The 22,197-nt window shown below is 48.8% G+C and overlaps 2 protein-coding genes across 6 annotated transcripts in view; both read right to left on the reverse strand.

Moving 5' to 3' along the window:
• Positions 1 to 1,600: 1,600 nt before the first annotated feature.
• SLA2 (Src like adaptor 2) lies at positions 1,601 to 2,402 on the reverse strand. Its single transcript, XM_064730345.1, has 3 exons — positions 2,091 to 2,402; positions 1,822 to 1,937; positions 1,601 to 1,727 (listed from the first exon to the last, which is right to left on the reverse strand). The coding sequence occupies exons 1-3, from the start codon at positions 2,400 to 2,402 to the stop codon at positions 1,601 to 1,603; spliced, it is 555 nt and encodes a 184-aa protein (XP_064586415.1).
• A 555-nt stretch (positions 2,403 to 2,957) lies between these two features.
• Positions 2,958 to 22,197, reverse strand: part of NDRG3 (NDRG family member 3) — a 60,852-nt gene continuing 41,612 nt past the window's right edge. For 2 of the 5 annotated variants that reach the window (XM_064730356.1, XM_064730355.1), the window contains exons 4-16: positions 14,903 to 15,008; positions 14,096 to 14,216; positions 13,548 to 13,610; positions 13,163 to 13,223; positions 11,522 to 11,608; positions 10,933 to 10,989; positions 9,662 to 9,765; positions 9,217 to 9,282; positions 8,720 to 8,771; positions 7,368 to 7,415; positions 6,711 to 6,746; positions 6,569 to 6,620; positions 2,958 to 4,486 (exon numbers count right to left, since the gene is read on the reverse strand). In XM_064730356.1, coding sequence (XP_064586426.1) covers positions 4,308 to 4,486; positions 6,569 to 6,620; positions 6,711 to 6,746; positions 7,368 to 7,415; positions 8,720 to 8,771; positions 9,217 to 9,282; positions 9,662 to 9,765; positions 10,933 to 10,989; positions 11,522 to 11,608; positions 13,163 to 13,223; positions 13,548 to 13,610; positions 14,096 to 14,216; positions 14,903 to 15,008 — 1,032 coding nt within the window. In that variant the 3' untranslated portion in view covers positions 2,958 to 4,307. Of the gene's footprint in view, positions 4,487 to 4,988; positions 5,028 to 6,568; positions 6,747 to 7,367; positions 7,416 to 8,719; positions 8,772 to 9,216; positions 9,283 to 9,661; positions 9,766 to 10,932; positions 10,990 to 11,521; positions 11,609 to 13,162; positions 13,224 to 13,547; positions 13,611 to 14,095; positions 14,217 to 14,902; positions 15,009 to 22,197 lie in introns of all 5 variants that reach the window. The other 3 variants (XM_064730353.1, XM_064730352.1, XM_064730354.1) reach the window with 2 other exon arrangements.

Below are 22,197 nucleotides of genomic sequence, written 5' to 3' on the forward strand. Positions count from 1 at the left end.
ACACCTGCAGCTTTTGGGTTAAGGGGCAGGTCTTGCTGCACCAGCCTAAAGATGCAGAGAGAGAAGGAGGAGAGGGACTGTGCCCAGGAGGAAAATTGCTTTTGCACCACCTCTAGCCACAGAGGAAGCTCCAGCTTTGCTAATAAGAGCCTGTTGAAAGCAGAGGCTCATAAGTGTGGCTGCTCTGAGGCCTTTCTGCTGCGTTCAGGCCCCTCAGCCCTGCAGCGTAGCGGGATCGGGGCTCTACCTGAGTATTTGCATTCTACTTTTTTGAATAATCTATTCCTGGCACGGACCCATTTCTTTCCCCATTGTTCCTAGAACAGCAGTTGTGCATGTTAAATTACACATTTAAACCTGTTGGGCTCATGAATTTGCCTGAAGAGAGTTGTCTGAGGACCAGCACCACCTGTGGCTGTCTGCTCACTCCAGCTGGGGCCAAGGGCTGTGGCAGGAGCAAATCGCCTCAGGCTCTGGCAGTGAAATTGGCCCCATGGGCAAGTCACAATAAGTTCACCTCAGCTATGAACAAAGTGCCTTTTAATTTATAACAGATGGTTATTGCTGCATGTCCAGCAGGATCCTGTTTTACGGCATTTACAATCTATGTGTTAAAAGGTCTAAAAACAGCTGCTTTGGGCACAGTCGGGGGCTGGTTTCCCCCTAGCTTCTGGTCCCACCAAGCAGAGTGGTGAGTTATGGGGTGAAAGCACTCTGATGGTCCACAGCTGCTGCACAGACACCCATGCCCTAAAACAGTTGTGCTTAAACTTGGAAGGTCCCATAGGCTTGGGCTGTTCCTCCATCTGGGCTAGGATTTGTTTTATTGAACATTTCTATCCTCTCTCTGCTGCTGTGGGAATACAGATGCCAGGGGCCCCATTGCAGCCTGTAGGGCTCCTTCTTTGTGCAGCCTCTGCCTCCTTCCCCCTTGGGTGCTGGGTGAGGGTCATGGCTCCTGTCCCAAAGTGTCCTGTGAGGGACAGACAGGCCCTCAGGCAGCTGCCTCCTTCCAGCATTGCTGCCTGCCTGGCTCTGCTTTGGTCTTGGCTGTCCCACATCCCGCTCAATGGGCCCCAGCACGAACAAGAGACTCTGGCTGAAAGGAGGAGAAGGCTGAGCTGGGGCATGGGTGTCCAGCACAGAGCTGTGGCCAAGTGGGGACCCTGTCCTCAGCTCTCCTTCACTATGTGAGAAATGATCCTCACTTTAAAAATTTCAAAAGGTTTATTAAACCTTAACAAAAATTACAACAAAGAACTGCATCAGGAAAGATTTCAGTGTTGGGAGTCTCCATAACTAGCTCATCTACAAAATGGATGCTCTGCCTTTTATATCTTTAGCTCCTCCTAAAGTTTTGTCAGTCAAGTCCATCTCTGCCATCCTTTGGTGGAGATTCCTTTCTTACATCTTGACTGGAGGCCAGGTGTTGTCATGTTGCGCTGCTTGGTAAAGCCCTCCCAAATGCCCTCACTACCGAGGCTGTTACAGGGGGGAGGGGAAAGAGGGGAAAATATGTCCTATGGGAGGACATAATACAGTAACATCACTGTGCATCCACATAGTATCTATCTCTTAACCGTGAGACCTAACTATGACATTACTCATCTATAACAACCACCTTTCCTGTGGGGTCTGGCTCAGGGGTGTCAGTCTCTGAGAGAATCAGGTAAGAGCTGATGGGAGACCCGTCCGGTGGGGATGTGGTCTCCAAGAACAGGAGGGAGCTGCTCGAGAGTACAAAGGGCAGTCAGCAGGCAGCCCACAGCCCCTGGAGGGTCAGGTGGGGGGAGGCCCAGCCCCTGTCCCAGCTACCCTCACCTCTCAGTCTTGTTCCAGGGGAGTGATGGCTTCCTGAGGACACTGAGTGCTGTGGGGGCTGGGCCCGCTCTTGGCCCTTCCATGGGGCAGGGCTCGCAGACAGGGCAGCAGGGCCCCTGGGCAGGGAGCCAACAGCATCAACAGAGCACAGCCCTGCCCCCAGGCTGGGCACACCTGGGCAGGGGAGAGACCAGCTGCCACATTTTCCCCCTCCCTCCTTTCAGGGCAGGGGGACGTCTCCCCACACACTGCTCAGGGTGCTGGGGGGCTGGTGAGGCATTACCAGAGTAGTGGTCCACCAAGTTGTGCAGGCTGGGGAAGGTGAGCCAGGATGAGATGTAAAGGTGCCCATTATCCAGCCGGTGGATGTGACAGTGAGTCACTGAGGCCCAGGCAGAGAACCTGCCACGCTGCACCGACAGGGAGTAGCAGCCTGGCAGGCACAGGGCAAAGGGCACTTGGCTGGGCTGTCCCAGGACCCTGTCCTGCTCAGCCCGCGCTGCCTGATGCACTCTTAACTCCCACACACTATAGGGATTCAACCATCCTACAGAAGCAGCAGCCATCACCTTTCTCCCCATGGGCCTTGTGGCTGCAAGCACCCCTGTGCCAGCCCCAGGCCATGAGCACCTTCAGAACGCTGTAGGTGACAGGGAACGGCTGGGACATCAGGTGGCGTTGGTGCCACCTGCACAGTGGCACCTGGCAGAATCTCCTCACAGGCTGTGATGGGGCTCTGTTTCTTTTTGTGGGCTGAGTCTTGTCACTCCTCCGAGTAACCCAAAGCTGCAGGAACCCGATCGTGGTTTGCTCTTTTGAGGCACCACGGCGGGAGCTCAGCACAGACCGGGGAGCAGCAACAGCTGGAAGCAGCACTGTAGACTGTGCTGCTGCAAACCCGTTGTTTCCATTCTGGATGTTTCCAGTTACATTTTGGCAGAGGCCAGCTCTCCAATGCCCTTGGACAGCCTTCTGCCAGGGGCCACAGGGCCGCCAACCACATTATTCTGCTGCAGAGGTGTCCAGTCCTCTCCCTGCCCTGGGGATGAGTTTGCTGTACGCAGCAGGAGACACTCAAGCTGCCAAACCCCCAGGAGTGCAGCTAGTGTCAAGAGAAACACCAAGAGCACAAAGTGTAACAATGAAACTCAGTTATAGCTTTATTCCATAACCGGTACAAAGTCCCCCTCAGGCAGAGCCTCCCAGTCCCATTCCCTACCTGAAATGGAGCAGAACATGAGCATGACCCTGGGAGGAGTTGGCTCCCATTGGGTCAGGCTGCTCAGCAGTGAGGAAAGGAGGTTTCGCTTATCAATTGAGACTTGCAGCAGCCTGACCACTCATCCCTTTTCTCCCATTAACACCAGACCTTGGCAGCAGGCATCCTTTGTGACCCAGCCAGGTGTAAAAAGGTAGCACAGTCGTGAATTCCACAAAGACAGTAACTGCTATCTGCACAGTGGTGTTCACTGCGTCCCTTTGACAGGACTCACAGGAATGTGTGACTTCTGGCTGCCATACTCACTTGGTGTTTCCTGCCCCCATTTAACTGCACCCTGTGCAGATCCTGCCAGGGGCAGTGGGACACACAGATGATGGCAGTGCAGGAGATTCTGGGATCTCCACCTGGCAAGAGGCACTGCTTCCCATTTCACAATCTGCTCAATATTAAATATTCACCCCTGCCAGGGGAGAACAGCAACCATGTGTCACTGCATCCTGTCCTTCTGCCGGGTCTGCAGAGGGTTGCAGAAGTGGTCTAGAGCCAGGGCTGCTGGAGTTTAATCCCTTGTACTGGGTTAATAGTGCACCTTGTTAGTGTAGTTTACTAGTTAATTGCTTTGTTTTTTCAGGAGGCTCAGGTAAGAAATCACTCTACTCCTTCTTAACACACATACACAGGTGAGACCAAAATAGTATTCCTGACCATTTGTTAGTCTCAGGTTGCATGGCATGTGAAACAGCCCTGGGGACAGACAGATCTTCCAATGGGTTCTGTGTCCCAGGTACAGCTCCACACTGCATTGCCTGCTCCAGTGCCTGGAGTGCCACATCCTCATGGTCTTACTTTCCCACGTCCCACCAATGACATACCAACTGCATCACAAGGGCCCTTTAGCAGAAGCACAACTAGAAAGCAATTCTAAACCTCACAAAGCCACAGAAATTATATTTAAATGAAGAGGGGAGACAATGGCTGTCATCTGGATTGATACACAGCACAGACAGGAGATGGCATCAACATGTACAGTAATGGGACTTACTAAGACTGTGGAATGTCAATGAGTTTTAAAGAGACTCTGATGCCAAAGGGATACAGAAAAGATCAAAGTAATGTCACATACAGACTACCAAGGAGGTGGCTGCTTGGATGGGCATGCACAGGTTAGAAAGAACAGTTAATGCCATGTCGGATGAAATGCTAAATTCTGAGTGGGTTCATTGGGGTGAGTGGAGCTGTCTGAATCCAGAAGAGGGGCTCCCGCCTAACAGGATACTTCCATGGTTTGAGGTGCAGCCTGGAGGTCGATTCCTTCTGGGGTTCCAGCACTGCCTTCCCCATGGGTGCTGGCATGAGAGCGGCTGCGGCTGCTCTCACCAGAGCCCACGCTGGAGGAGGAGTGGCTACGGGAGCGCATCAACCGCGTCATGCTGGCTGCTGGCACTGCAAGAGAGAGCAAACGTGGCACTCAGACAGGGAGGCAGCTCCTGGAGCCAAGACACAGTCACTCAGGTATGTGTCGCTGGGTAAGCACACAAAGAGCTGTACCCTTCAGAAGAAAACTCACTCTTCACTGCCAAAATTAAGTCTCTGCATGTCTAAAGCAAGATGCTTAAGGCCCAATTTCAAAAGGTCCGAGGTGAGAAAATGCCAGCAGTGTAACTGATCCTCTGCAAGTGCAGCCACGGCCAGTGTCTGTGCAAACCAAGGCAGCTGTGGCATGGATGACCTTTTGAAAGTTAGTCTCATCACTCTAGAAAACCACATAGCTGAAGTCATGCAACAATTAACAAAATACAAATGAAAGGTGGAAACCCATAGCACGCACGGTACAATGATCAGCCCACCCACAGCAGGACATGCTGAGACAGAGCAAAGCACACCCAGAGAACAATTCCACTCAGCACACAGACCAGGGCCGAGGTGGATGCACAGTTGGAGGTACCTGACTCAGTGCTTAGGTGGCTGAGCTGCACATAAGGGACTGGAAACAACATGAGACAAGGAAAGGGATGAATACAGGAAAGAACCCATTAGTTGTGGTGTGTGACTAGTGGCTGCACTACTCCTGAGACCCCCAGCTATCTTTCCTTCCATTCCCAGCTCGTACACTGCACTGAAAGCTCCCAGGATTTGTAAGAACAGCTGCTAATAAGCATCTCAGGGAGATGCCAAGCTCACCTAAAAACCCATCAGGGCCAAATCTCTTCAACGCCTTTAGCTGAAAATCACACAGTACCTGGTGACAGCAACTCCCCCCTGCACACCCCACACCTGCTCAAGAGAAATATGGTTTCCCTGGGGTATACTGTGTAACTCCAGACATGGGACAGAAATTCATGTCTTTGGGATGACAGATTCCTGCTGCAAGTCTCCTTCAAGGCTGGTACCTTCCACCTGCAGTGTCAGCAGAAGTACATCCAGCTGCTTCAGCTCATGTACAGAAGGCACAGGAACAGCTGTTGGAGAACTGGTTTCTGTATTTCTAGCAGTGCCCAGCTGAGTTTTGCTTCTACCTTGTTCTCCCCAAGAGAACTGGCCACACCCACAGTGTCCCACAGTCTTGCCCGTGAAAGCTGGGAAAACTATTCTGGGACCAGCTACTAATTCTGCAAGGAGAATTCTGCCAGGTTCTGCTAAGCCTGACCGTAATCTGGCAAAGCTGTGAGGAGACCACTGCAAGTGTCCCAGCTCTGATGGTGGCCATGCTCAGTGGTCAGCCAGTCACACAAACCAAGCCCTTCCCTAACTCAGGTTTTTGAAGGCTCGTCATCCACAAAAGGGAACTCCTGACCCCGGTAGGCAAGAAAGAGCTGCTGTAGTGCACTGAGAAGCCCTTCTCCTGATGTTCCTGAGTAGTAAAGCCCTTCTTGGACATAAAGAAGTAAAGAAGCCCTCCTCCTCTGATTCCTCAGGAACACCAAGGGCAGGGAGCTGAGCAGCTGTTAGTCTGACACACTCAGGTGACAATATCTTCTGCCTCCAAGCATGGTGAGGAAGCTATAGAGCAGGACATACACTGGTGCAAAGCACAGCTCTCTCTGGGCTCCCTGGGTGCCTCAGAAGTCACCCAGCAACCTGTTCTGCCATTAGAGGGATTTGTTGTGGAGCATTGCTTAACCCTGGTGAGTCTGAGAGAAACAGGAACATCTGAGGAGAAACAGGGGAGCTCTCATACCCAGACTAGTCATGGGGCTGCACTGCTACCTCCTTCCCCTTTGGAGAAGGTAGGCACAGATTTGCTGTTCTCAGGAACACATTTTTCTGGATTGGCACAAAGACAGACTTAAAAGGTTTTACCAACACCAGCAACCAGAAAGGAGTCACCAACACGTCAGGGAACAACACTGGCTTGCTAAGGCATGTCAGCACACTAGCTGATTTTCCAGCATGGATGGATCTCCTGGCAACCACACTAGCTCAGGGGTAGGAACACAGATGCCAGTGGGTTCAGACGGACCAGAAAGCTTGAGTTCCATTCACGACAACCCTGCTCCAAAAGACAAAATTGTGTTTGCCACTTACTGTAGCCCATTCCCTGCACAAAGTACTTGAAGGCTTCAGTCAGCTTGCCAGGCTGTGGAAACAGAGAGAGTGGCTTTAGTGTAAGCAGAACAAAGGGCTCTTGTGCCCTCAAATGCCATGGGAGAGCCAAGGTGTGTCTCACCTGAACCACCTGAGGCAAGCCCCCGCAGTCGGCCATCTGCAGCAGGAAACAAAAGGCAGGTTGAGCTGTCCTGCCCAGGAGGACAACCCCAAACCAAGCCAGCACCACCCACCCACCAGCCTGAGAGCACCACACTGCATTTCCACCACCTCACTTCTACAACCAGAGCAAGGCCAAGGTGATACACCTTCGGGGACCTGCTGCTGAGGGAACCCTGCACCTTGGAGGCCACGTCACCAAGTGATCTCAGGCCACACTGCAGAAGCCCAGCACCTTCCCAGCCTCCTCTGCCCAGACCTGTCCCTCTGCGCTCCCGCACAGCCGCTGTCGGGCACGTTGTGGGGCCACAGGTGAGGGTGGAAAGGACCAGTACAAAGCTGGGAAAAAGGATGTTGTTGTTGCTGTAGAGAGCAGGGCATCTCTGCTAACTCTCATGGGTCTTCCTGGCCAGTTGAAGGTGGCCATAAAGCAGGGATTGAGGGACTCCCTGACAAACTCTTCCCTCTCAAGCCCTGGCTCCATGGAGGAGAGAGCACAGCTCTGAATGACTGTCCAAAAACTTCTCAAAGCCAAATGTATGGAAAGCAAAAACCTAAGTGAAGCTGAGCAAAAATAGTGTCTTTATGCTGGCCAGAATGATTCTGGAGTGGCACTTGCCTTCAGAAGGGTAGTTTTGGTTGGGTCAAGACGGGAATTGCATTCAACCTAGAAAAAAGGAGAGAGGTGTCACACAGAAAATGCAAAGACTGAGATGTAAAATGTGGAGTAGCTGCACCAGAAGCAGTGGCTGTCTTCAGCAATGGTCGCTTCTCTGGAGCCAGGAAGGAGCAAGCAAGAAAGCAGAGATCCTGTAAGAAGTGAACAATGAATAAAAGATCCAGGGAAGAAAGACATGTGTTCCATCTAAGGGACCTTGTGATGACAGGTCATGACTTCAACTGAAATCATCCCCTAGTTTGGGGCTGCACTATAAAACCCTGGAGCACCTTCTGTGCTCTGACAGCAAGACTGGGAGGGAAGGAGATTTCTGTGCAATGCAGCATAAGGGAGGTCACTCAGTGCCCTGGCCAGACAAGGAGGTCACGACCACGTCTTCTCTGTAAGACTGCTGCAAAAAGAGAATAGGCAGAGGCTCTATAGGAAAAGCAACCACAGTAGGGGAGGTTATTCTCAGCAGGAAACCTGGGCAGCCAGACAGGCACACTAATATGCAGAAGACCCTATCCTGTACTGTGGCCAGTAAGCAATGAGAATCTTCAAGGATAGTACCCTAGAAAAGTCAAAACTTGCAGACTTAATTTCAGACTTCCAGATCAAACAGAGCAAGGCAACAGGCCATGGCCAGAAAATGTTTTCCATGCATGGCTCCTAGGTTCAAGTTACTGCTTCAGGAGACTCCTACACTCTTCCACAGTTTTAGACTGCTGCTTTTGTTCACAACCTCCTGGTCTCCCCACAATCCCTGGCGGATAAGGAAGAGCAACATCCATCCCAATCACACTACCCTGTGCCAAGCCCCGCTCATAGCTGTGCTGGGAGGGAAGTGGGTTATGGGTGTCTGCAGAGAACAGAGCTCCTAAGTGCTGCCTTCCTGCTGATGCACTACTCCAAGAGAGCTCCACCACAAGAACTGGAGTCATACTCAGTTATTTTTAATCCTTAGGTAGCCCCAACGTAACAGCAAAACAACAGCAATTCAAGACTGGAACCAAACTGCAGGCAGCGGCCTGGCAGAGCTCAGGGAAGGATGCATGATCCCAAACAGGGTCCTTTGCATCACCTGTTGAGCAGGGTGCTCATTCAGGTTCTGCCATCCTCACCCTGGAGTTGCCCTGAGAGCCATTCAAGGCCCCTGAGCCTTGGCTCTCCCATGAGTAGCTGGAGGACTGAAAAAGAGCTTGGGACAAAGAGCCACTGTCTGTAATTCTGAGCAAGGTGAAAGCACTGCAGGGTTGCTAAGTGACTTGTGGGGCTAATGTCACAGGAGGAAAGAGTTCATGGATACATACCACTGCTTCCACAGCAGGTGAGTTGTCACCAACAACAAGCAAAGCAGGGCACCTGGTCAAAAGCCAAAAGAGAGATGTTACTCCAAGTGCATCAAAGGGGTTTCTGAGAAGGTTGAGCTTTGTGAATCAACACCATCATGAAAGGCTCAGCAAAAAAAGAAAAAAAAAAAAGGCGGCATTCTGTTGTACCAAAAAATTGTCCAGGGCTTGCAGATGCACCCAGACTGTCCTCTCCATGCACACCAACTGGCACTGCTGCTGCACACATGTGCCTCTGACCCTGCCTTCTAGAGAAATTCAATGTGCTCTAAATGAGAGGACTTCCAGACACCTCTGCCCCATTGCAGCTGACAGTCCTATACAACAGCCTGGAACTGTCTTGGACAGTCTTCCCAGTGCTTGAGCTTGGTGCAGCTCTTGCTGAGAAGCAACATCATCTTTTCTGCCAAAGAGACTGCAGAATCAGTAATTGAGATAGGCTGATTCAGGCAACTTACTTGAGTGTTTTTGCAGTCATTTCATTGACACCAACAACTGGTCTCTCAATTTCTAGATCTTTACGACTGAAAGACAAAACAGAACAATTCTTCATTAATCTGCTGAGGAAACTGATTATCATGAGGGCACACAAAATCCAACCATGAGTGCTGGCTCCAGCACCCAGGCAACTCTGTGCATCATGCCCTGATCAGGAGCCCCAGCAGTCATCCCCAGACAACAGGATTCATCCTCTCATGGCATTGCTGTGTGCCCAGAGATGAGCTACTGAGGTGTGACAGTGCCTGCAGGCACATACAAGGGCTAGGTTTGGCTCAGGGTAACAGCTAAAAACTAGGCTTAGGACTAAGGTTCCCCTGATACAATACCCAGTAGGATAACACATATGGCAGCACATTTACTGAGCTATGGGAGCTGTCTGTCAGGCAAAAAGGTATCTGATACCTGTTGTATGAGGTGAGGAACAGCTGAAGGTTATCCTGGTTAATGTCCTGCGCAATATGAAGCCTGTATGTTTGGATCAAATCTAGATTTGCCTGCAGTTCCTCCTGTACAAAAGTAGAAGAATTGAAGAACAGGAAACACTTTTCACAAGTAAAGAAGCAACAGTCATAAAAATGCCAGAGCATGTCCACAGACATCATGCTCTGTGAACAGTGACACAGAGGGCAGCAACTCCACACTGCATAAGGACCCCAGAGACATGAGGTGCTCAAGTGATGTGCTGGTACATGCCATGCTTTGGTAATGTGACTACACTTTACAACTGACAGTGCACAAGCTGCTGCCAGAGTACAAGTATCCTGAGATGGGATTAGTTAACTCCCAAGCCTCAGTAATGCTTACACAGATACAAATCACTCTGTGTTTGGCAGGTCTTCCACTTACACTTAATGTTTAAGAAGCAAAGTACGTAATAATACTAATAAACGTAATAAAGTAAAAAAATATTTAAGCTGTAAGACTGTGACCAGGGGAAAGTTCATCTCCAGCAGCCAGTTCTAAGAAGAAACTGCATTCTGAGAGAGCCAGAGAGAACAGGGAATGTGAGGAAGCACTACATACAATGAAGGGGCTTGACAGAGGGAAGAGAGCAGGATGTGCACAGGAGGAAGTGGTGCTGGAGAAGGAAGCATTCCTTTTGCAAGAAGACTCCAGGTCCGGGACTGATCTGCTGTGTGGCATACACAGTGTGCACAAGGCACTACCCCTGTCATTGCCCAGTAAGCTTGCTGCTTGAGAGACAGCTAATCCCAAACACAAGGCATTGCTGTATTCAAAGTTTTCAGGAGGGGCTGGTTTGCCTCTGCTGAAACTGAAGGGTAAGATGAAGAGCAGAATGCAGCAGTTCAACATCTGGACAGATACAAGATCCCACTGCCAGCTCCCAGCTGGCCTGTGCTCTACCCAGAGTCCAAAGGCTTCCATGCTGGCTACAGAGAACTGGCTGCCACTTGTTTCTGTGGACAGTGTCCCAGGCACCACAAAGGAGTTCTGTCACCAGTGCAGGGCCTGGAGACAGTGAGGGCAAGAGTGAGGATGTGTATGCCCCCCAGCATGCCAACCCCTATGTGAGCTTGACACACACAGAAAATGGTACTACCTCCGGCAACTCTTGTCTGATGGACCAGAACTATTTGGGAGCAGACACATACAGAAGTTATAGCTACATGCACATTTGCACAGGCAACAATTAGCATCTGCTGGGTACTTACATGGCCAAAATGATGTGCCAAGACAATATCCACTATGTTGGTTGTCCAGCCTGAAAACTGAGGAGTGACCATGAATGAGGAGGAGAGTAACAGGAAAATGCAGTTTCATCACACATTGCAAAACAGCTACTCAGAGTAAAGGAAACAATGAAGAAACTATTTATATTATATAAGAAGCAAATGCCTGAAGCTTGGGATGGACATGCAAAGCTTCAAAGAAACTGTATACACAACCCAGCTCTCCAAAAAACCTGAAACCTTAAATAACTTCAAGGGACCAGAATAAGAGAATAATTAAAGAGATTCATTCAATATCAATCAAATGAAGCCTGCAAGCAGAGGAATGAGAGGAAAGCTGAGTGATCCAAGCAGTTTATCTGCATTTCTCATTCACATGATCACACCCAACCATGCTCCTCTGGTAGAGACCATACTATATCCAGACTTAGAATGCAGCAGGGACAAGAAATGAAATTGTACAGTTTTCCCCAGAAATGGAAAATATCCTGTATTCTGTCCTTTTTTTTTACTCTACACACTGTTCATTAGGTGCTGTGGAGAGCACATGTGTGGGAAAGCAGAATCTCACCTTGGATGCTGCCCAGTCAATCCACCCCTTTGCACATGGATCAACGTTAATAAGAACAAGTCCCTCCACCAGGTCAGGGTGGCTGAGCTGTGGGGAGAGAGCAGAGGCACACTCAGAAGGATGATTCAGCCCACACAGTGGTCAACAGCTGGTGCAGCAGCTGGAAAGCTTCTTGCAAAAGGTGCAAGACAAACTAGGGAGCTCCTCTGTGCCGGGTAGCCAGTGGCTCCCAGCAAGACCAGATCTGATTCATTTGTGGCACTGAGGTGCTCCACAGCACCTACAGACTCAGCAGTGCCTTCTGGTGACCTGGCACAGCTGCAGGTCCTGCTCAGGCCCAGTGTGTTACAGGGATCAGCAACCTTCTTTGCTCCAATCCAGCACCTCTGCGAAGAACCTTGGCAAGCTACTGTGCCTGGAGAGCACCTCTTTCTCCTCAAGGAAGAGGCAGTTTTCCCAGTGGAAACAGCAGGGGAGTAGTGCTGAGCCCCCCAAGCCCCTGCAGTATGGAAACTTGAGCTACAGGGGCACCCTCTCCCCAGGCAGCACCCCTGCTCCCCCCCTGCCCTGCAGACACCCCTTCCCCTGCTCCATCCCAAAACCCTCCAGCGTGCCTCAGGCTGCACCTGGGCTGCACAGGTACAAAGCACTTATGAGAACTGCTTGCAAATACAAACTCAGAAATCAGAGGCAACCAGCCTCTGCTGAGTTCTGGGTTCACTCCAAGGCAGCTCTCCTGTTCTGCTGCACTGATGTGAAGGAGAAGGAAACATCTCTGTCCTCAGCAGGAAACTGCCCGCAGCCCAGGGAGTGCGTCAAGGGCACACTTGTGGCATTTCGTTGAGGACTAAGGCTGATCTGCACAAACTCCTCTTTAGCAAGGCTGAAAACTATCCAAGATACAGAAGGCAAGGAACAGTGAAACACCAATGCCTCACACTGCCCCAGCTCAATCCTGACTGTAGGGAATGGGAAACAGAGAACTTTGTGTAAGGAGGGGCAGCTGCCCAGCACAATGGCTTGAAGAAATTATAGTAGCCTAAACAACTGGCAACTGTCTGCACACAACAACCTGAAGTAAATTTTAATGAAAATGACAGATTTCCTGGGATTTTTTAGCAGTAACTCTGAAAGACTCAGGTGAATTCCCAATAAATTCCTGTATCGTACTAAACAATACCCACTGATATCACATGAACACTACACTAGAGAGAAACGTATTAGCGGATACTGAAATAGAAGCACTCTCTTGTGTAAGGGTGGAGCAAAATCTGCTTCCTTCCAGTGACAAAGCACATTCCACATCAACACCAGTTGGGAGTACGTCACCACATCCATTCTTTGGTGCCACAAACAGTGGACACAGCACACAGTAGTGCAGCTGGTCTCTGTGAAGATTCAAGACTGACTATTACTAGCACTCAGGATGGGCTCCGCTGACTCAAAGGCATCACATTACAATGTTTCCATGCCTGGCACAGCTTCAGAGTAACCCTGACTGCTCCAACACAACCATCTGGATGGAGGCAGCTCTCCCATGGCTCCCTGCAGCCCTGCTGTAATTACTGAATGTTACTTGGCCCGTGCCCCACAAGGATGACCACAGCCCACATGAGTCACAAGCAGTGAAGAGATACTTACTGCACACCTGCTGAGGACATAAGCACCAGCGCCTAGGCCAATCCCAATGAAGCTTTTCAGGCTGAAATACAGGCATTTCACAGTCAGCACAACTAACTTAGCTCAGCTGAAGCATCCCTTGAGGCAAAGCCTTTCCCCTCTGTATCCAGCTGTGCACTTATGGTTTGTTTTCAAAACAATGCAGCAATGATGCAGCAGCCATAAATTGCTCCATGTAGCAGACATTGTCCCCAGCATAAAACTAGAGAGGGTCCCACTGGTTAGCAGATACTTGTGCCTCTTGGGACACCTCAGTGAGCATATCAGTCATGGCAAGCAGAGACGGAAGTAGGTGCTGGAATACAGGTATCCAGCTGCCTCACCCCGTTTCCTTTCAGAGACTTACTTTAGATGTGTCAGGACAGCAGGTAACATTTCAGCCAGTTCATCCATACTGGGATACTGGTACCTGAAAAGCAAGGGAGCACCTCCAAATACAGCCTGACAGAGGTTACCTTCCAGTTCCACTCAAGGTAGGAGGGACAAAGAACATTTGGCACACATGCACAGGTTATTAATGTGCAACGATACTATATGTTTCAGCTGACTGTGTGGATCCCATCCCTCAGAACAAGACTAACACAGAGCTGTGGTCCTTTGGGCAGTCATACTTCTGTGGCAAGATGGACAGATGAAATGCCAGCCCGACTGCAGTGTGCTGGGTTCATGTTCAAGTCAGGAAGGTGGTACCAGACTTAGCCCTAGTGAGGGCTTTACCCATGTCTTAGTAATTGGAGAGTTCTCTGAATGACCCTTGGGAAGCTTCCTCATCTTGCCATTTCCTCTGCTGTTGGCATCTGCTTACCACTACACTCAGCCTGGCAGTCCCAGCTGGCTTAAACTGGGTGCTACCTCAGTCCAGACTGAAAACATGGGTGACTGCAGAGCTCTTACCCAGATGGGAATGGGGGGGCTCCTTCCTGTTGGCCTGGTGCATCCACATGGCACACAGCAAAATGATGGGTGATCTCTTGCATGTCTTCAAAGTTAAAGAATGCATTAAAACAGGATTTGTCTGAAACAACAACAAGAAGAAATTAGACACTTCTTTAGGTTTTATTGCAAGCCACCCTCCAAACACCACAGCACACACCTGCAGGAGCTCAAGCCCCCACTGAGACCATAGGGCAGGGGGTGCTGGATGGTGTACATGCTGTGCCTCTGCACAAAACTGCAATGCAGCAGTGAGTCTCAGCAATGGAATTACCATGACTGGAGGGCAGGCAGACAAACAGCCATGCCTGCAATGCCCTGGAAAGCAGGGCCTCACAGCACCTGGGGACTTAAAGCACTCACAGAGAAGTACCTGTGTGAAGGTAACAGAACATTTTGGGTGGGAAGATGTCAAAAGAGCAACTGTGCCCACCAGAGCATTACATTACTGCTGCAACCATGTACAAGAGACTTGTTCACCTGCCCAGCACCCACGGGATGGATGCCCTATCACACAGTGCAGCAAGTCAGCTAGAGCACTACCATGTGTTGGGTGGACCTATTTCCATCTTTCCACCTTGGCCCTACCTTTCAAGGGCTGTTGGAATGGACAGGGGCACGCCATGTGCTCTCTCTCCTGCAGACCTTTATCTTTTCACCTTGGAATGACCTCATCTCAGCTCCATACCAGGCCTGCTACTCCCCATGCTCAAAAGCAAATACCACGAATAATCACTTGTTCAGGGTCCTGGCAATGCAAGGGCTTACGGTTGAGGCCAATGTCATGGTATGTGAGGATGACAGGTCTGTTCCCCTTGGGTGTGCCCCGCATGGTGACATGAACCACTCCGAAAGCTGTCTCAATGTCATGTTCCTGCAGAGAGAGAAGAAGGAGCCCCAGTGTTACATGTGCTGCCTTCACAGGGAACCCTAACTGAGGGCCAGCAGCAAGGGCCTCATTCCCATGTTAACACTGCTCTCCTACCCACAGTACAGCTCTTGAAATCACAGAATGGTTTGGGTTGGAAGGGACCTTAAACGCCATCTCATTCCACCTCCTGGCCACATGCAGGGATACTGTCCACTGGATCAGGTGGACAGGAGATCCAAGATCCACCCGACCTGGCCAAATCACAATCCTGTCAAACCTCTGTATCAGTTCTCTGTGTTCAACCACTGCCCAAAGCAGCTTGCTTTTGTACAGATATGCAAATGGTCTGAGACTGCATCTTCTCATGATCAAGATCCCCGGGATATCTATGGACTTTGGAAAAGCTGTGGAGATGTCAGGAAAGCTGGATACACAATATCACTTGTAAATCCCTTTTCTTATCTACAGAAATCAGTGGAGAGACATGCTCTTACAATAACTATAAAAAGCACCAATTATTTTCTTGATATGAAGAAAATGCCTGCTTAGGAAAAAGCCATATGGTTCAGCTTGAAGACAGGACATTACAACCTCAGAAACATGTTTTACTAGTTTACATAAAGTATATTAATTTTTTTTTTAAACAGTAACTTTGAACAACCTGAAAGTCATTAAATCAAACACAGGACTGGTGAGAGTACCTGCCTTGCAGCACATCAGAAATCCACCCCACCCACTTTCTGGGCACTCTTGAAAGCTGGTTATGGGGCAGAGTGATTTAGTTCTTGCAGTGTAGGACCTTCCTTCACCCAGCTGTGCTTCTTTTCAAGGACTCCAAAGCCTGTCTCTTCCCTTGCTCCAGGAGTGTGGCAACAGGAGAACACTGGCCCAGCCAAATCACATGAGGCAGCCTGAATCCCGAGGCTTGTGTTTGAAGGATAACAAGACACCCCTGTCTGCCCTTGTCCTCAGAATGGGGCTGGGTTTTGCTTGCATGCAGCTGTTGCATTGTGCATGTACAGAAGCTGGAGTACTTATCTACAAAGCAGCAGAGACTCATCTGCAGATGACATTACCTTATCTGAGGCTCACCTGGCTCCCTTTTCCTTAGGAGGAGATTGGGGGTAGGAAAGGACTCTGTGTGTGCAAAGCAAGCATGTGTCCACGTGGCAGGAATTCCTGTCTTCACAGCAAGGCTCCACAAAGCAGCCCAAGGTGCAATCCCTGCTTCCTCAGCCTCCAGCACACCTCCAGGCTCTGCCCCTTGTCTCAGCTCTCAGGAGTGCTCTGCTGAGCTGGACAAAGCTCTGTCCTGTACTTCTGCAGGATGTGCTGTGCAGCCACAGTTTAGTGGACTCCAGTTTAGTGCTCTCTAAGCCTACAGGTGTTAATGAGTCCTTTAAAAAAAGTGGCAGCTTTTGGAGAAGGCAACTGGCAGCGCAGGTGGAAGGGCGAAACACAGCGAACTCCATGGAGAGAGCAAGTGCCCAAGTGCCTGGAGCCTGACCCTGACCTGCACTTCCCTCCACCCCTGAGGGCTGGACTAAGGACTTCCACTAACAGCAGGTCTCTGCCAGCTCTGGCACTTGCCAGGCTCTTCCATAAGCAGCTATCCAGCTACCATTTTTTAAAAAATTAATCTTGCTTTGTTAGACTACTGGCAGGTCAGTGAGTTAAGAAGCTCATAGACTGGTCTGGCAAATGCTGGTTCTGGTTCAGAGCCCAAGGGGAGTGCATGAGGTGGCAGAAGGAATAGCCTTGCCCTGATCACAAGATCAATTAAACTGATTCACAGCTCACGAAGGGAGGAGACCTGCAGGGGATGAGGGAGGTTCTATAGGCAGCAGCAAAAGCTCAACTATCAAACAGAAACACAAACACTAGACTGAGAAAATAATGAGAAAAGCAAAGAAAGCAACAAAAGAGCTGATGATATTGAAATATGTCTGCAATACAGTCTTTTTTATAATTACATTTGAACTTACTGAGTTTTACCCCCAGTTTCCCTACCAGTGATTCAATGTCAGTTTTTAGACCAAACTTTATTTTCTCTGAAACTTTCCCTGGAGTTTTAGGGCTTTTATCTCAATCTCTGACTGCAAAGGACAAAATCATTTTCAGATGACACACAATTAGCGTACGTGTGACTCCTCATCACCTGTTTGTCTCCACAACAGCTCTCCTATGTATCAAAGTCACAGGACAGCATGAGATGGAAGTTTAAACTGAAGCTTAGGTATTGCGGTTTAGATGGCAACACAGTCTCTACACTTATACAACTGCTACCTTCAACTGCCCTATCGCAGTGACCTTAGACGGTCACTGTGGTGAGAGAAGGATGAGAATCTTGTTCCTTGATCAGAAGGCTTGATTTATTGATATATAATATATAATACATTATAACTATACTAAAAAGAATAAAGAGAGAGCTTGCATAGAGCTGCTATGCTAAGAATAGAATAGAAGGAATGAATAACAAAGTTCTGTGTTCAAGGAATCTCCCCTGAGCTGCTCCTGTGATTGGCCCTTAATGGTACACATGGAAAGAGGGCCAATCACAGGATCACCTGCCACATTTTCACAGCAGCCGATAACAATTTGTTTACATCCCTTTTCTGGGGCTCTGCTTCCCAGAAGAGGGACAAATCCCAAAGAAAGGATTTCTATGAAGAAATGTCTGCGACACTGCCCCCCAAAAGTTATTATTTAGTTACATTATTACTGGCTTATTACTCGCTCAAATGTGGAGCAGAATAACTCACAGTGGGTACCAGAGCACTCAGTGAGAGAACAGAATCTTTGCCAGCTGCACCCTCTGCCCGTGACAAACATACTTTCTTCATGTCCTTCTTGTATACACCCTTCACAGCTGCCTAACTGCTGCCCAGTTCCAAAACACAATTCTGGCATGTTCACTCCTGGTATTTGCCATCTGCTTGTGTAGATGTGTTGTGTTGGAAAGTAACAGACACTTCCAGACTCTGACACACTTGGTTTCTTTCTGCTCTCTGCTCACACTATATCAGTGTAGTTTGAAAAGAGATTCAAGGTTTGTTACTTTGCAGGTGCTCAATTCCAGCTAACATCTGAATGCTTATCTGGTCTAGTGCAGGGAAGCAGTGATACAAGAGGGCAGGTGAAAAACACGTGGCCGGGAGACAGCCAGACTTTTGCAAACCTGCAGTCTTTAAAACAAGGGAGATGCATGGAAGAGAAGCTCATGATCCACAGGTTGTGTTTTGAAGAGCTGAATAAAATTCAATTTTCACTTAGGGACTGAAAACTTTATCAGAATTTTTTCTTGTGAAAAAAGATATTTTTATCTTTTGCCTTTATTTGTATGGTAGGCAAAAATAACCAGCAGCTGCAGCCCAGCTGCAGCAAATAGGAGGAGGGCAGCAGAGGCAGTGCGGCCCCCAGAGCTGGCCCTCTGCCAGGGCCACCATTGCTGCTGAGGCTGGGCAGGGAGCTGCCATTGATCCACCCAGAGCACCTGGGATTCACAGCTTCGAACACCAGCAGTGCCTGCAGGTCGGGAATGAGAAGAGCAATGATGAAGGAAGAACAGAAGGCATGGAGAGCAGCTGCAGCCTGCCGGGATGACTTCAGGAGCCTGTGCTTCTGGAAAAGGATAAAGCGATACAAGTTCTCAAACACTTGCATCTTGTACCAGTTTCCCATCTTGTAACTTTCCCAGCTTCCAGCAATCTGTAGGTCCAGCAAGACTTCCTTAACTGGAGGTGTGGTCTTCAACTTTCTGAGGATGGGGCTGCAACTGCCCAACACTTGTGCCTTTGGTACTGCACTCCCCCTGTGACCAGAGCAGCTAAACCTTATTAATGTGTGGGGTAAAGAATCACGTAATTCCCCATCTCGTATCTGCTGATTTTGCATGAGATCTCCTTGCCTTTGGTTTGGAAGCTGGGGAGCAACTGACCCCATTTCCATACTCCCCAGAAGCAATACCCTACAGCTCGTGACCCCCACATGCTCCTTCCTGGGCTGATGTGCTTGTATCCAGCCAGCCCCGGTACAGCAGCTGGCCCTGACCATGCTGCTGGGCCTCCAAAACTGCCCCAGGGACTCTGTCCTTGCTGAGCCAAGGGGCCCGGCAGGATGCCAAAGGCATGCAGGCACATGTTGTGGATGCACAAAGCAGCACAATGGAGGTGCTTTGTTCTCTGTTCCTGATGAACAAGGATTGGTTTGCTTTGCTGAAAGCCACAAGCCCTGTGCTGACATTGTCACTCAGCCCCTGCAATGTTAAGGTCTTACGCCTCTGGGTTATCATCTGCTGTGAGCCCATGCTTTCATTTTCCACTTTAGGAAGGCTTGACTCAATGTGCAGCACATTTTGTTTACCCAAAGGCAGATAAGTTTTGCCACTGCACCTTCCATCACTTTTTCCATACCTCTAAAGAGTATATTTAAGCAGCACAGGTCCCAGTACAGACCTCCAGAGTGCTCCTCAAGTGATCTCGACTGTGAAGACAAATGCTGGGTTTTTTAATAAGCATTTCATCCATCAGTGGACTTCTCTTCTGACTGCATGGTCTCCTAAGTCCCTTAAGAGATATGTCTTAAGACTCTTTTTGGTCCTGTCTCTTGGAAATCCAAGTAGGCTTCATTGATTGAATTATCTTTATTTATATCACTACTGATTCATATGAAGAATTCCAACAGCTCTGCAGAGCAGGACTCCTTCCATTTAAAAACTTGCATTATCCTTTCCCAGTATTTATCAGTGTCATTGATCCATTGTACTCTGCTAATTGTATCAGTCTGTCTGGTATAGTTGGTCAGTCAATTTCAAGAATTCCTCTGAATTCTGATCAGTCTTTTAAAATGTCTGGCAGATGAATCATTGGGTACCATGGCAGGTTCAACAGAGGAGCATAACCTCTCACTTAACACCTCAACTATTTAATCTTTAAACTTATTTAAAACTCCTGGGTTGGTACTTCCAGTTCTGGCAACCTGCCACAAATGCATAAATATTATTTTTGTAGAGTCTCTGCAGCAGGCACTGTGGGGTAAGGCAGGATCTGCACTGACTCCCCACAAAGAGCATTCCAGCACTGTGCTCTCTGTGAGTTGCTCTGTGCCAAGCCTGCATGCAGAAAAAAATATGTTTAGTTTTTCTGCTATGACTAGCTGTAAGCCTCTCTTCCAGGTTCCATTTTGACAGACCTGAAACAGGAAAGTTGGGGTTTTCCCCTTTGCAAATCATCTCTCAAAACCCTCTCTGTTCATATATTTAATCTGTTAGAGTTTATAACCTCTTCCATTTTCTCTAGCTTTTTAAAAAATGCTTTGTTTACAATAACCTCCCCGCCCTTCTGTTAGACATGCTGGCTTTCTGGCACCATTCCTTGTCTCTGCTGCAATGGATAGTGGGCATTTGCTCTCCGCTCAGTTTATGTTTAACAATCTTCTCTATTTCTGTGCAGGCTTTGTTCTGAACTTTGAGTGCAAAACTAGTGAAGTTTTCTGTGGTTTGCTGGTTGGTTTTTTCCTTTTCCCCAAGGTTGTTGATCTGGAATACATGATGGTTCTCACCACAGAGCAGCCCTTGGAAGGCACAGAATACATTTCTCTGCCCTCAGAATCATGTCAATGATGGCTTCTCACGCTCGGGAGCTCCTTAACCTGCGGCTCCACAGAAGTTTGTGGCTAAAATGCAGTGTTGTCACCATGTAACAGATGCAACTTTGACTGGCTGACTTCATGATGAAGTGCCACTGGAAAGAGTCCTTCTCCTGTCCCTCTGCCCTGCCCCACGTCCAGTGAGCTGATGGTCCTATGGAAATCTGTAGGCAGGAGTGCAGGGTTGGGTTCACGGTCCTGTGAGTTTTGCTGTAATCTCTATAGTGCCAGCTCCTGAGAATCTCTGCTCTTGATCAAAGAGCCCTGCACTTCAGAAGTGTGTGTGAACCATAGTGGCCCAGATACTGGAAAGTGATAAAACACAACCCAAGAGAAACTTTAAAATATCTGAGATCAAACTCAGACAAGAACTGCTGGAAGACATTCCTTGCTGGGCATCTGCAGGTCAGATAAGGCCAGGACATTATTCCATTTGCCCTTAACATTTCTGAATGTTTCTCAAACTGAAGAGGAAAACCCACACCCAACTATGACTGACAAAGCCTAAATCTACTGTGGGACTGATTACAGAAAGAAGTAGACACATGGTAAAAAGGTTCAAACGTAGGAACCATTTCTGACTGCCACCCTCTGCCTTTGGCCAGAGAGGGAAACAATGTGACAGTGCCACTGACAGGTTCTACCTGTTAAAGAATCCATTCAGTGCCAGCAGCTTCAGGTGCAGCTGCAGTGGAACTGCTGGCTGAGCTCTGGAGGGGCAGGAGCCTAAGCTCGCAGCAAGAGGTCATAAACTGAAGAACCTTTGCAGAAAAGGGGCCAAGGACCTGAGGCCCAGAGACCAGACTCAGAGACACTGCAGCAGCTGAGGACCCTCAGACCTTCCCTGTGCTGTGAAGGGATAAAACCCCAGGGGTCCTTTGTTTGGGGTCCCTCTTTGGAGGCACCAGCTCGAGCTCTTGTTGCTTTGCTATTTAGCTTTTGTACCATGATTAAATTATCTTATCTTAGAGATCTGGACATCTGTGACTCTGCTACGGAAAACCTGGGGTAGAAGCAGTAAGAAACCTGCTGTGACTGAGTGTGGGATGTGAGCTGCCAGGGGCTTGGTCCCAGTTCAGGTGGTGCGAGTGACTGCCAGAATAGCCCTGGGAGGATTGGACAGGGAAGTTTCCTTAACACCAGCAAAAAATTCCCATATTGAGAAAAAACATTGAGTGAAGGAGTGAGGCATCCAACGGCAGCTCCAGAGGTTCTCAATGCCTTGAGCTCCAGAAACTCACAGGAAGCAGAGGCAGCAGTCCAAACTCCAGCTATGCTCCCACAAACCCAGGTCACAGAGTGATCCAGTACTTAAGTTTTAAAGGTTATTAAAGGTTGAAGAAACCATTTGTTTCACAGTGGGAATGATTAATGACTAGAATTCATATTACCAGTGCTTTTCATGACTAACACATTAAGCTTCTTTTTTGGCATTACCAGATGAGTTTTACTCCCAAAGTTCAAAATTAGTTCCTTAAAAAATCGGGATTTTATTTGATTTCGAGATTGGCAATAAAAAACACATTGTGAAATCCCTTCAAAAATT

This window comes from Zonotrichia leucophrys, chromosome 20, assembly GCF_028769735.1.
Source record: "Zonotrichia leucophrys gambelii isolate GWCS_2022_RI chromosome 20, RI_Zleu_2.0, whole genome shotgun sequence".
NCBI lineage: Eukaryota > Metazoa > Chordata > Aves > Passeriformes > Passerellidae > Zonotrichia > Zonotrichia leucophrys.